The 14,257-nt window shown below is 34.3% G+C and overlaps 1 protein-coding gene across 1 annotated transcript in view; it reads left to right on the top strand.

Annotated features, from left to right (window-relative positions):
- LOC107448909 (dehydrogenase/reductase SDR family member 7) overlaps positions 1 to 13,071 on the top strand; it is a 42,348-nt gene extending 29,277 nt beyond the window's left edge. Inside the window, exons 5-8 of the mRNA XM_087153537.1 lie at positions 8,648 to 8,694; positions 9,726 to 9,845; positions 10,497 to 10,663; positions 12,939 to 13,071. Of these exons, the coding sequence (XP_087009663.1) occupies positions 8,648 to 8,694; positions 9,726 to 9,845; positions 10,497 to 10,663; positions 12,939 to 13,002 (398 nt within the window). The 3' untranslated portion in view covers positions 13,003 to 13,071. The remainder of the gene's footprint in view (positions 1 to 8,647; positions 8,695 to 9,725; positions 9,846 to 10,496; positions 10,664 to 12,938) is intronic.
- The last annotated feature ends 1,186 nt before the right edge of the window (positions 13,072 to 14,257 follow it).

Raw genomic sequence — 14,257 nt, 5'->3', positions numbered from 1 at the left:
GAATGGAAAAGCAAGTTGCATCTTTAATCTCGCTGACTAGTTTTTGCAGGATTAAAATATTGCAAACCTCAATAACTTCGTTCTGAAATCGAGGGCTGGTATACTGAGTTTTTTTCTGCTTGACTCTAAAATGTTCTTAAGAGTCGAATCGTTCTTACTCCGGAAACGAAGCAATGCCCGAAAATTTCCGTCTTTCTCTTCACCTGGTTGTTCAGCAATTATTCCCGAATCCTTATGTCCTCTTAGAGCGAGACCTTGATTTCCACAAAATAGGATGGTTTCAATGATTGGAGTAATGTTTTTTCTATTTTCTAATTTTCTTCTGCTTGCTGCACTGTCAACTTGTTCATCCACAGGTTTCATCTTTCCAAATAAAATATCGTTTAATGTCCTAGCAGTTTCGATCGATTTTTTGTGATAAAGACTTCTCGTGTTCAGAAAATTGCTCTACAGCATTTTTCCAGTTGTCAAATTTTACATTGCACAGTTGGCATAAAGGTTGCTTTCCAGAACCGGCACCACTTGGGGTGAAAAGTACACAAAATTTGCAAAAAGCACCACCCTTAACCTCTGAATATGCAAGCCATTTCCAGCGATAAAGCCATTTGCACTGAAATTTCACTTTTCTTTTTCCTTTTTCAGGAAAAACAAATGCTGGATTGGGTTCCCAAACATTTTTAAGTATATCCAGTTTTTTATCCTCGCATGTATTATCTTCTGAAAAAAGTCCAATGTCATATGGGTGGGAAGTAATACTTTGAGGGCCGCTTTCACATTCATCAGATTCTGTTACGCTAGAAACGTTTTCTTCAACGGAAGTATCACATTTCTGTTCAACAGAAAAACTTACATTGGTACTAGATGCTGTCACCTCACTAATTTCAGGTCGTGATTTTTTCTCAAAGTAATTAAAAATTGTTAAATTCTTGCGTTTAGACATCCTAAAGATCCAAGAACAGCAAAAATATATGCATATATATTGGCACAGAAATATCCACTAAGCTACGATCTCAAAGTTTCGAGCTGGAATGAATAACTTCAACGAGCACAGAGTCTCCAAAACAAAACAGATTTAGAAACAAGCTCCGAAGGACAAGCGGCAGAGATAACTCTTAGTCTGACTAAAATCGAAAATAAATGTAACCCCCTTTCATATAATTTTTTTTAACCGCATCTACAAAATTCTCGAATTGTCTCAAAGACGACAGAACGTCTAGGATTTCAGACCTCGCGAATGCCAGCCAGTCTCGAAAACTATCGCGACTGGCAGGTCAGAAAGGAACCAGTGATCGGGGCTCGCCCGTAACAGTATCACGTGAATTTGGCTTCAAAAATACAACTCTATTATAGTAAATGTTTTATCAGTATTCTGAGAAATACCGTGAGAAAAAAAAAGTAGGCATAAGGCAAATAAAAATATATAGTCTTAAAAAATAATGACTCGCATAATTTCTACTAAAATTTTTATTTTTGTCTGTATTATTTTGTAAATTCACTTTGTCTGAGCTCAAGGGGGGGGGGGTTTAAACCCCTAAACCTTAAATGTTACCTTCTCTGGCGTGACGAGAGTGGCACTCAAATGGCTGGTAGTCTAGCGAACAAACAACGTTCGTGAAAACTTTAAAGCACAGATTGAGACGTTGACATCCTTCACCAGATGTTTGCACTAAGAGAAGTGAGCCTCAGAAGGAATCCTATTTAGCCCTCTGACTTTATCCTCATCCAATAGATTTCATATCTTCACCTCCAGACAAATGATGTCTGGAGGTCATTGTTACAAATTGGTTATCTGAAATTTCAAATTTCAGAAATGCAGCAAAACTCGCTGGCTTGCGATCAAACGTACTATTTTACACTCATTGCAGATGACGTCATACCACTTCAGTGCCACTATATTACAGTTTTACTTAGCAACTCTTATTTGACAGCCTATTTAAATTTCATTGGAATTGGCATATTTTCGGGAGAGTTATAGCCTTTTTTGTAACTTTTCTTTAATTTAGGATAATTAGTGTATGATTAGAAAATTAAGACTTTGACTAAAAATGGAGCACAGAAAATTTAGAGTTTTTGAAAGAAAAGTTCACAGAAACATCCTTGGTAGCGTCAAAGGAAATGGCTTTTGGCAAAGACTTTTACACTTAGAAATGCCTAAAACCAAAAAAAAAACGATATTGTCAAAAGTATTGAATTTAAGAGCATAAACTGGGTTGCTGATGTTGCTAGAATAGATGGAAAAAAATCCAGTAAAAAAATTTTGTTTCAAAATAGAATTTTTTATGATTTGATTTTAATTTTCTATAATTGATATTTGATGAACTACACTTACTATTTAGCTCTTTTTAACAACTGGAATTAGTAAAATTTCATATCCCTACGAATACATATTCGAATACCTATAATCTTGTTTCTCACTGTATTCACAGTAAGTTTAACGATTTGGGATAACTTTGTGGCATGTAATAGTTAAAAGGGAGATTTCTAAGAATGTTCTCTTTCAAAATCGGTAAAGAAACGTATCTATAGCAAAGTTTTACAAAAAGTTCCGAGAAATTCTATCGTTTCGTGGAAGAGTGGTCGGAGAAAAAAAACACTTCTTCAGGTCCGCAAACTCCGAGTTTTGAAGAGCATGTGTACAATTACGGAGTACCGTATTTACATCACGTCCGCATTATATTGTGACGCTATTATTAATCGTGATGGGATATCACATATATATGAATACGATCTTGAAGGAGACCAGAGAGTGACAACTTTTTTCACCAAGTAATGATTTTTCAAACTCGTAATTATATTTAGATTCAATCAATGACAATTTTAAGGCTAATAAAAAACGCATTATTATTCCTCATCACAGTTTTCAAATAAAAATAACTAAATTCGTCCATGAAGAAATGTTTTCTTGATACACATTTTCAACATAAAAAAAATTGTCATTTTAACTGAAATCATATTTTTGGTTTACTTTATACACTTTCAGCTAACGCATACACCAAAGTCAAATTCAGAAGACTAGATGCAACTCCAAGCCTGCGCGTTCAACTACCAGACATAAAACTTAATTTAAGATAATTAAATATAAAGCGGTGAAAATTTCTATTCTTCTCATTCTATATTTTCAGAATGATTAGTAGTCTTTTATTGGTTCACAATTGTCTTTATCTATGAAATCAAGGTTACAGAGAAAGATGTTCAATTATTTAGGGTTGGTTTCATAGCCAAAATAATTAGGAACCACTGCTGCTAAAAAATATGGCTCTTCGAATGCGTAACTAACGCGGAAAATTGCTCAGTCCGGTTTATGATATACCAGAAAAAAGAACTTACAGGGCGGGTATCAGATATAGTAGATCATCACATGTACTAACATCCAGCGAATGGACGTAAGGAGAAAAGGGACAATCAAGAAGTACGTCACCTGTGAACATGTTGTTGGTTGTAGTTTGTTCACGCTGCTCTAGAGCTGCACAATGGGTTATTGGCGACGGTCTGGGAAGCATCCCTGAGCATTATCCGAATGACATGCCATCACAATTTTGATCCTCTGCAGAGGGGATGGCCCCCTTCTTCGGTAGTCCGACGACCTGTACGCGAAATCGAGCACTTTACAAGAGAACAGTTTAACGAGAAACAATATCGCACACTCTCGGTCCCATCGCAGGCTGATCAAAGTGGTCACCCACTTGCACACCGACAGCAGCCAATGATGATTGACTTCGATGATCTGCTGGGAACCGTGTCTTAATGATATGTTCACTGCGGGACGAACAGGATGCTACAGATTGTTGGACAACTCTACATGTATGATAGGGTATGCTGCTTCCCGCCATTTTATTCTTTCTTTCTATCTAAAAATATGTTAGCAGATTTAATAAATATGTATGATATAAATGTATTCTCAAAAATATATGTTAGTAGTACAGTACTGTTTATAAATAGAGCAAAAATGCAAAACAAACCAGCAATAAATTGAAGAAAAAAAAGAAAACGTTTCATCTCCTACCCGAGGGTGAAAACCCGCGTTTGTTGCAGTGCCCCTAAATGTTACTGTTACTTTAAACTCAGGGACCACACCAAGCCTTGGAGGACCGGTTTACATTATATATATTCTTAACTAACTAACTAATCATATTTTACAGAGTGCCTATCCCCTAGGGGATATCTGCTCTTTCATCGCATTGAAATAAATAATGGGTGGGGCGGAAAAGGGGGGTGCCTAGTCACTAATGACAGTATATTAAAATAAAGAAAACAGTGTATAATCTGGGTTAAGTACGTAGGTATATCGCAATTGAACATATTATAAGTACAAATGAAAATTAATAAATGAAACAAGTGAAAAATTATTTACAAAATATTTACAAAGATTATTTACAAGAGAGATGCACTCCCTTCACACTCCCTCGCCTCCCCCCGGCAAGCCGGGCTTCGTAGGTGCGGAGTGAAAAGTTTGTCCATCGATTACGAGAAATGCCTAAATAGTACTCAGTCGCTAAGAAAAAAGGCGGTAATCGGGCTGTAATTCCTATTATCGTCTAGGTAATCAATGTCTAGTAGCTTATTGAAATCGCATGTATCGCAATTTTTGGCGCCCTTAAAAAAGGCAGTATTTAGTTTATAGATGTATTCGTCAATTTTCGGTATTTTTAAGTCGTTATACAGTGTGTTATTTCTAACAAACCAGGGTGCCCCTGTGATCCTCCTCATTACTTTATGCTCGAATGTACGTAATCTCTTCCTCTGTTGATTTGAGATTGTTCCCCAGGCCGGGGATGCGTAGCATAGAATCGGCCTAATGCACATTAGATATATATGTCGTTTGGTGTTTAGTGCTAATTTGCTGTCATAATTGAGTAGCGGCTTAAGTGCTTGAAATGCGGCTCCCGCTTTTCGTAGGATATTTGTGATGTGCAATTTCCAGTTCAGTGTGTTATTTAGCACAATGCCCAGATAATTTGCTTTTGTTACTTGAGGAATTTCTTCATTAAAGAGTAGGATTTTTTTCAAGCTTTTTCCTCTTCCTTTTGCGGGTTTTCCTAATGATGATTAGATTGGATTTCGAGCTATTGATTTTCACCTTCCATTTACTGCACCAGGTTTCAATGTCTTTGATGTTGTTTTGTAGCCTTTTGATTGCTGTATTTTCATTTAGTGATCTGCTCAGTATTGCTGTATCATCAGCGTAAAAAGCAGTTTGTGTGTTCGGGTTTCCATTCATGACTGGGAAGTCAGTGCAGTATATTAAAAATAGAATGGGCCCAAGGATTGAGCCTTGCGGCACACCTGCTTGTATCATTCTGCTTGTCGAGTAATGCTCGTTTATTTTGATTTGGAAAGTCCTATTTAATAGATAGTCGTTGATGATGTGGATGAAATCTGTCGGCAACTTATGGCGAATCATTTTGACGATTAGTCCGGTGTGCCATACCCTGTCAAACGCCTTAGCGACGTCCAACATGAGTACGGCTGTGGCTTGTTTTTTATAGAACCCTTCGCTGATGAACTCTATAATCCTAGTGAGCTGCTTGGTAGTCGAGAGGTTTTTACGAAAGCCGTATTGTTCATTTGGTAAAAAATCTAGGAGAGGGTATAGCCTGTTGAGGATAATTCTTTCCATAATTTTTGAAAGGGAGGATAGCAGGCTAATGGGCCTATAATTTTCAGCGTTGAGATGGTTCTTTCCTGGTTTCGGGAAGAGTATAATGGTTCCGTGCTTCCATTGTTTCGGAAAATAACACTTATTGATGCTTGCATTAATGATATTTGTGAGTTGATAAATTCTGCTTGGGGGTAGGTTTTTTATCATGAAATTTGTGATGTTATCTCTGCCAGGGGCTTTCTTTTTATCAAGCTTTTTGATGATTTGTGTGATTTCTTCTTCGTTAGTAGGGTTCATAGTATTATTCAGTTGTTCATTGTTAAAGAAATTGTTATAATAGGATATGACGTGATTGTCAGAGCTCTTATCAGTTGGTTCTTTGTTAGGGGAGAACTGTTCTTCTATAGTGTCTGCGAAAATTTCCGTTTTTTCTCTATCTGAGTAGATCTTCCCTTTGTCGCTATTTAGAGGCATATTAGTAATATTGTTTGATTTGAGTGATTTAATCATCTTCCAAACTGAGTTGTCTTTTGTGTTGAGTCCGATAACTTTCTCATTCCAGGTTTCTTGTCTGAATTCCAAAAGCGAGTTGTTTATCATTTTTTGGAGTTTATTGACTTCTGCTTTGATTGCGGGATCGTTCGTACGTTGATATTCTTTCCTCAGTTTATTTTTCTTTTTAATTCGTTCTTTTATGATTTTCGGTATGAATTTGTAGTCAGCTCTAATTTTTATTTCTTCTGTGGCATCCTTGTATGCCTTATTAATGTCTGTGGTTAATAGATTAATTTCCTCGTCTATATCATCTTTAAGTACAATGGTTCTATCTTTGTATGATAAATTTAGGATGTTGTTGAAAAGGAGCCAGTCTGTTTTCTTTTTTGTGGCGATTTTTTCTTCTCTGTTGAAGCATGTAGTGGCAATAACTGGATAATGGTCGCTGCTAAGTTCGTGTAGAACTTCTAAGGAGACGGGATTACTAATATTTGTGATTAAGATATCCAATATTGATTTGTTGTTATGAAATGTAGGTTCACTTGGGGCATAGAGATGTAGGTTATATTTATTTACAAGTCCGTGGAGATTTCTGCCAGCGTCATTCGTGAGATCGCAGCCCCAATTTTTGTGTTTAGAATTCATGTCACCGACCACTATTGTATTAATATTTGCAGGGAAGAGATCTTTAATCGTATCTTCTTGTATGGATTGGGGGGGGGGGGTTGTATAAGCTGGTAATCTTAATCTTTCTGTTGTTCTGCAGAGTTAACATGATGGAGATCTCTTCATAGCCTTTTGTGTTGTTTTGGCTGTATTGCGTAGTGTTGTAGCATCTTTTAACATAGATTGCCGTGCCGCCGCCTCTAGTGGTTCGATCGCATCTATATTGTTTATAGTTTGCTATGTTGCATTTATTGAATTTATTCAGGTGTGTTTCGCTAATAGCGAGGATGTCCAAGTCGTGTTCATAGATAAAATGCTTGGTTTCATTGAGTCTATTTTTGAGGCTGTTGGCGTTCCAAAAGGCAATTTTCAGGGGAATAAATTTATTATTTGGTGTTGTACTCATAACTGTTTGTAAGATTTTCCGGGAGAATTTTGCACATATCTTTGAACATGTTTATGATTCCACTAGCAAAGTTGGCAAAGGTAGCGATCGTTTGTAAGTTCTTTTCTGCATCAGCTGCTATATTCGTTGCTTCGGGGACTGTTTTCGTGGTTTTCTCCTCGAGCAATGCGATAGCGTATGTTTTGTTTTCGACGATCGTCTTTCTTTGGGGTGCTTGTTTCATTTTGTTTTTATTTTTATTGTTGTTTTTGTTGTTGGTGGCTAGGGCTTGGTATACTGTGCATTCTTTGCTGCAGGCTACGTGAGGGCCCTTACAATTCGCACATTTAGCTGCGTCATCTCTAGTTAGCTTGCAGTCTTTTGTTAGATGATTTTCTGCGCATTTGACGCATTTAGGTTCGTGCCTGCATCCGTTTTGCGAGTGTTTGAACTGCTGACAGCGGTGGCACTGTGTGGGCCCTTGGCCTCTTCCTCTGTATTTTTCTATTTTAGTTGTGCATCTGAGTAGATAATCGATTTGCCAAATTTCCTTATTCTTCTCGCTTTTTTTGAGCGTTACGAGGTAGAGTGGTATATTTACTCTGTCTCCGTCAACTCTTTTGGTTAGTTGGACTACATTCTCTGGGATTATGCCATGTTCGTTTCTGAGAGCTAGGTTTACTTCTTCTGACCCAATATCTTTCGGAATTCCACGTATAACAATTTTTAATAGCCTGTCTTCTGGCAGTGCGTAGCTGTGATATTTAGTATTGGTGTTATCCAAGGATTGCACGATATATCTGTATGTGTCTGGAGTTTTAGTTTTTATATTCATCCTATCTCCTATACTTTTCCCAGTGAAGTCGGAGATGTTATTTTCTTTCATTTTTTCTAAAAATGCCTTCCAGTCAAAGTTTGGATCTTTCACTACGATCGGTGGAATGTTCGCCGATTTTCGTGGTTTTCTGTATTCGTTGTCGTCGTTTTTGTTTTCAACTTCCATGTCATTTTGCATGTTTATTGTTTCTCTGTTGCTGGATTCATCATCAGAGTCCTCAGAGGTTTGCGTTTTTTGCCTTTTAGAAGGATTTGATAGGGTTGATATATTCTTCCCCTTTGATCGCTTCTTTATAGGGTTCAGGTCTGGGAAGGTCCCATTGTCACCACAGCAAGGAGGGTCTCATGAAAGGACAGTTAGCTGAAATTAAAATAGGCCATCATCCGTCATTCCAAATAGTGCATCACGGATCCTTATTCTTAACGAGGGAAACAACTCAGAGCCATTCACACTGCATGCGGGAAAAAAATCGCTTATACGAATTCAGAGATGTGAATGGGAACCTGATTGGCAAGTTTTTTTGCGGATAAATTATATTTTACCAATCAGGGATTAAGGAATTCACACCTCTAAATTTGCATGCGCGATTTGTCTGTGTCTAAATGCTTGTTGGTAGGAGGTAGTGTAATTGCGTATTTTTATTTAAAAAAAATGTCCTTTACAGGAGCTGCATTCTCTGCATCCTACACTGCTTCCAAGCATGCACTTCATGTAAGTTCCATTTTATAATTTTTAGTCAATTAATTTCATAAATTATGTTATTCATTCCAAAGAGAGTATGGTAATGTTATATTTAGATAATTTTAAATCACCTTGCATATAAAGCACCACAATTTATACATTAGAACCCACTTATAACGAACCCTCATTTAACGAAATTCCGGATCTAACGAACGAAATGGAAAATTTTGTTTGGTACAAAGTTATAAATGTATTCGAATGTACTATTTTCGCGGATTTAACGAGAGAATTAATTTTCTTGCTTTTACCGTTTCTTAAAAGCGTGCTTTATATTCAGCTGTTTAAAATAATAAAAAGAAAAATTTTATCCTTTTAAAAAAAAAGTTGAATTTCTAAAACTCATAGATAGAGAAGAACAAAGAAAGTGTCAATATGTAATTAAAATATGCAAAAAAAGCGATTCACGTGAATTGCTTTATACGTTAATTTTTTTTTTATTAGCCTTGAGTTAGTACTTAACAAGCTATTGGATTTAACGAACACTTTACTATTCTCCGAGTCCCTAGTTACATACGGGTCCTATTCTATAAATTTTTCAAATTCTTGTCAAACCATAGCTTTTGTTCAATGGGTGTTACCCGGTCCCGGTACTCTGTATGGGTAAAAACTGCTGTATAATATTTATCCGGATTCAGTATTTCAAACTCAACAAACTGTGTGAATGAATTCAATTTAATACCGAATAGAGCGTTCGTGCACATTTTAAAGGGTATCGTTAAATCTAATGAGCAATAATTGAGAAAGCTTACACCAAGGTCAGATTGATTCATGAATAATTCTCGCCAATTTCGACGTACCTTAAGGAAACCATCAGATGACGACAGTAGATCTTTTGCAATTGAGCACGAGAGTGTGTTGTCGGTGGTGAACATTCTGCAAAAAAAGAAGGTTATAAAAAACATGTTTGTTTTTAATTGTCTATGAAAGTTCTTCTCATACTATATAAGAGATGGCCTTTGTATGGTACGTTCTGATAACAATTAAAATGTTTTTGTTTTCAGGGTTACTTTGAGACCTTAAGGACAGAAATGTCAGGAAAGAATATTGATGTGACGATGCTTTGCCCTGGTCCAATATTTTCACACTTTCTGGAGAATGCTTTTACGGCAACACCTGGACAAGTCAGATTTATTTTACATATATTTAATAAAAGTAACAAAATCTGTAATTTTTTCAGTGTGTCGAGACGATTCAATATATTCTCAATTTTTCTTTCTTTATTTTCTTAGCAAAGATCACGTAATTTATAAAGACAATATTGTCTAAAGCAGAGTCTTCTTTTGCATGTTGGATCCTGATTCATTATATTTATTTCGAATGGCAAGATAAAAAGACAACTATAGCAGAGAATCAAATAGAAAACAAACATAGAGGAGAAAAAATGTAACGTAATATAAAATACTTAATAGCTCTATTAGTAATATAAAAGAAACATACCACTAAATAATATTCTTATTGTATTTTATTGAAAGTTCAAGTTTTGATAGCTAGTGGTAAACAGACATTTGGGTTCTATGCTTATACGTGTCAACTGCGCTTATCTGGTTAAGCTTTAGATAATTTAAGTTTACTCTTCATTCTTGCTTTATCTGTTACAATTCTGATGGTCATATGACAGGCTTCATATATTAAAATCTCGCAATTTTGGCGGATTTTTTTGTACCACACATTTTCTTAAGACTTTCCCATTAGAACTCAGCGTCTTCATCAAAACATCAGATTGTTTCACTTAAAGGAATCTCAAAACTTATTATTTTGGTCTTTGTTTTCAGAAATTTAATGAATCGACGAGTCCGACCGACAGAAGAATGCCAACAGATAGATGTGGTCGATTGATGGCAGTGGCCATTGCTCATAAACTGGATGAAGCTTGGATATGCCAACTACCTAACCTCCTATTATTTTATTTGGTTCAGTACACTCCGACATTCTTCAGAAAGTAATTCCTTTTAGCTCCTTTTCACAAATTATATTTCCATCATTTATCAAAAGCTCGGGTAATTTTTCGGGATGCAATTTATACGGCTCAGATATAAAATTCTTTAATTATTTTTTTTTCCGATAGAATTTGAGTGAAATAGCAGAACACAATTTTTCAGTTTGAAAATGGTAGAACAAATAATGCCAGGAGAGGTTCAAATCACAACTTATCAAGCGTGCGGTAATAACTGAAATAAGTCACGTGGCTAATACAGAAGGTTGACTGTACGGGGCTTTAAAAACTAAAGGATAATTTTGTGCCTCCCCCTAAAAGTTTTTAGTGCAAAGTTAAAGTGCGAATTCTTTACTGTATAGTAGATGTAGTTTCTTTGCAGAATTTAAGTAAAATTTCCGTGTGAGATACATTCGAATTTTGTTATGAAGGATATTCATTTGAGAAAAATTTATTTATTATTTAGAGAGTCATAATTAGAAGTAATGAAAGAAAAGGATCAAAAGAATCATTCTCTTTCACATCAAAGATTTCTGTAGAAATATAAATTCAATGGTTGACTGAAAGGCCAGAGCCTCCTAGTTCATTCGCCAATAATTCGAAATTAAAAGTAAGGTGAATTGTTCCCAACGGACAGTTAGGAACATGGGAAGAGATCCATGGGTGGCGATTTAAAGAAAGATAACATGGCCAAAAAATAATCCCAATCCATCTACCTGTAATCAATATTAAATTTGAAAATAATTTGACGAAAGCAAATGGCCAAAGAGACTGTGGGAACTAGTATATTTTTGTGATAAGAAATAAAGAGTTTTAGGTTTTGTTTTCGATTGAGTCACGACAGTGAATGAATTAGTTTTACATTTGTATTGAAATAAAAAGTTAGCCGTTACATTGATTGTTAAGGAAAGAATGAAATATTTATTAGTTTTTCACAAACTGTAATAAAATTAAATAATTGGTTTAATTGAATTAAAGTTCGATTAAGAATGATTTTAAGAAATAAATTAATAAATAAATTTAAGAAATTAAAGAAATTTTAAAAGCTGGAAAATATGCAATGCCTAATTGAAAACCCAATCATATTTATTTATTTATGTAGCTTTAAAAATAAATTTTGTGTTTTAACAGTCATTTTTTTCAGCGTCTTATTTATCACTCAAATTGTCCATAAATATTTTAGACCCTAGTATTGAATATTTTTGTGTATTTGACCCTTTAGTTTTTGTCAGAAACTGAAATAAAGAAATTTTGCATCAAAAAGTTTATTTTTCCTTATTTAAGATTGAGCAGAGGAATGAAGTTGTTCCATCTGTCGCTCTTTTGCAGATAGCTTCACTCACAGTCATTTCTCCTTGTTATTATTTAAACTTAATCAACTTTAATAATTACGTTTATTTTATATTTTACTTTAAATTTAGTAAAAGTAACGCCATTGTCGCTCGCTACAACCCTCGAACTCCTTGTTTCCAACTCGCTCACTCATTGCTGCGCTCGCAATTTCTTTTTACTAATTGGGAAGTTAGAACTCATTATTAGGGAGAGAGAATTATTTCGATTTTATTTCCGACTCATAGTAATGACTCATAGCATCATAGTAATACTTATAATAATGATTTTCTCCCTTTTTCATGGAATAAATTTAAAATTGGTGGACATAACGTTAATGCACGTCCACTCATAATGACCTAAGTTAAAAGCTTCATCTTGAATTCAATCCAATCCATTTCATGAAGAGATATAAAACAACATTATGAAATTTTGCTACTGGCCCGGGTTTTTTTTTTAAAGTGGCATTTTTTTAAACAAGTGGTTATTTTACAAAAAATTTAAATTTTAATCAATATTAAAAAAAAAAAAATTATGTTAATAATAAAAGACATTTCTTTTGAAACATGTCTGAAAACTCGATAAACGTTACAAACGTCATTTCTAGAAAGATGAAAAATCTTTTTAAAAAAAACAATAAAATACGAAATTCATAATATTAGGAAATATTCGTACTTATTAAAAATAACAATAGGGTGTATTTTCGATTTTAAAAAAAATGGCCATCTGGTGGCTGCGCTCAGTCATTTTTTTAATCCTCATTTGTTATATGTTGCCCTACAAAGAGAGACGAGTAAAACTAACGACCACAGTAACAATAACCGTATAAATTAGCTACCATAATGCATAAAACTAACACTTCCCACATTTTTATTTCGGTGTGAAAAAGTTTGAGAATATAACAAAATATATTTATGAATTCATAATGATACTTTTTTTCTTATTAATTTAGGGTAATAATTGGAAAGCTGTATACACCAGAACGAGCAGAAAAACTAAGAGAAGGAAGATGGTGAACCCTATTCACAGTTCATTTTAACCCATTTCAAAAGATATAATAATAAAAATTATTTTCAATATTGTAATATTATATTCAAACATATTATACATATTTAATAAATAAAAATTATAAATGTTCATATATTATAAACGAAAAAAAAAATTTTAAAGTTCGCATCTGTTCCTCATTTATTTAATTTTTACACGATATCGAAAATCATTTGAAAATCCCAGAGACCTTCGAAAATCAAATTGCATTCAATTAACCACTCTTATGTTTAATGTTCGCCCTTATTTGAGACATAATTCTAAAGAAAAGTTTGGGAATTGGGACAACGTTAGCAATGAAAGCTAGCATACGTATTGCTCATTGTAAAATTTCGGAGATATAATTTTAATCGAATGTATCTTTATTATGAAAAACCAATAAACGTTAAGCTAAGCTTAAAAGAATATTTTGATACCTTGGCAGAACATATTTTTTTTTATCATTAAGAACTGTAATTCCTAGATTTTGTTTGTAACAAAATAATAATCTGAGAAATCTAAAAAAATAATAATGTAATCTGAGATTTAGTAACAATTTTAAAAAAAGATAAATGCTGTACCTGTGCAGAGATGTTCAAGAACCTACCAGGATGTTCTAAAAGTATTTGAAAAATCAGTTCAAGAGAAACCGGAGAGGATTAAAAGGCTGCATTCAACCAATGATTTATTTTTCCCAAGTTTCAAAATTGGGTACCAAGTTAGGCAATTGACGGCAAAGTTTACTAGAAATACTACAAAACAATATTCTCTGTTGCATTTTTACCAAACATTTTGAGAGAGAATCAGTTAGTTTTGCCCTAAGGCTAAGCCGCGTAATTGCTGTGGATAGTGTATTGACTTTTATTTACGATAATACTATTGAATTAAAGTTACTTCTTATGACGCTATAATTCGACAATCGACTACTCTACTCTATATTTCTTTTATATTTGACTTATCATGGCCACTTTGGAAAAATCGATTATCGTTGAATGGAACATTAGACTTTCTTCTACAAATGCATGAAAAATTCAAAGAAAATATGACATGATATGGTAAGTGTACGTCAACCTCTGATTAACTCAAGAAGTAAAAAATCGATTCTCATATTTTAGTACAAATGATGAAAATTAGTAAAATAGCATAAATTTTTTTGCAAAAAGAGAATTCACAAAATGGCTTACAACTTGATAAACAAAAACAAGGCTAACGATAGAATCACTAATCTGATTTAAGTTAGTAAAG

Source organism: Parasteatoda tepidariorum, chromosome 10, assembly GCF_982258835.1.
Source record: "Parasteatoda tepidariorum strain Cologne lab strain chromosome 10, Ptep-v5.0, whole genome shotgun sequence".
Lineage (NCBI taxonomy): Eukaryota > Metazoa > Arthropoda > Arachnida > Araneae > Theridiidae > Parasteatoda > Parasteatoda tepidariorum.
The sequence above is the reverse complement of the archived record's forward strand: the minus strand, read 5'-3'. Positions and strand labels throughout refer to the sequence as shown.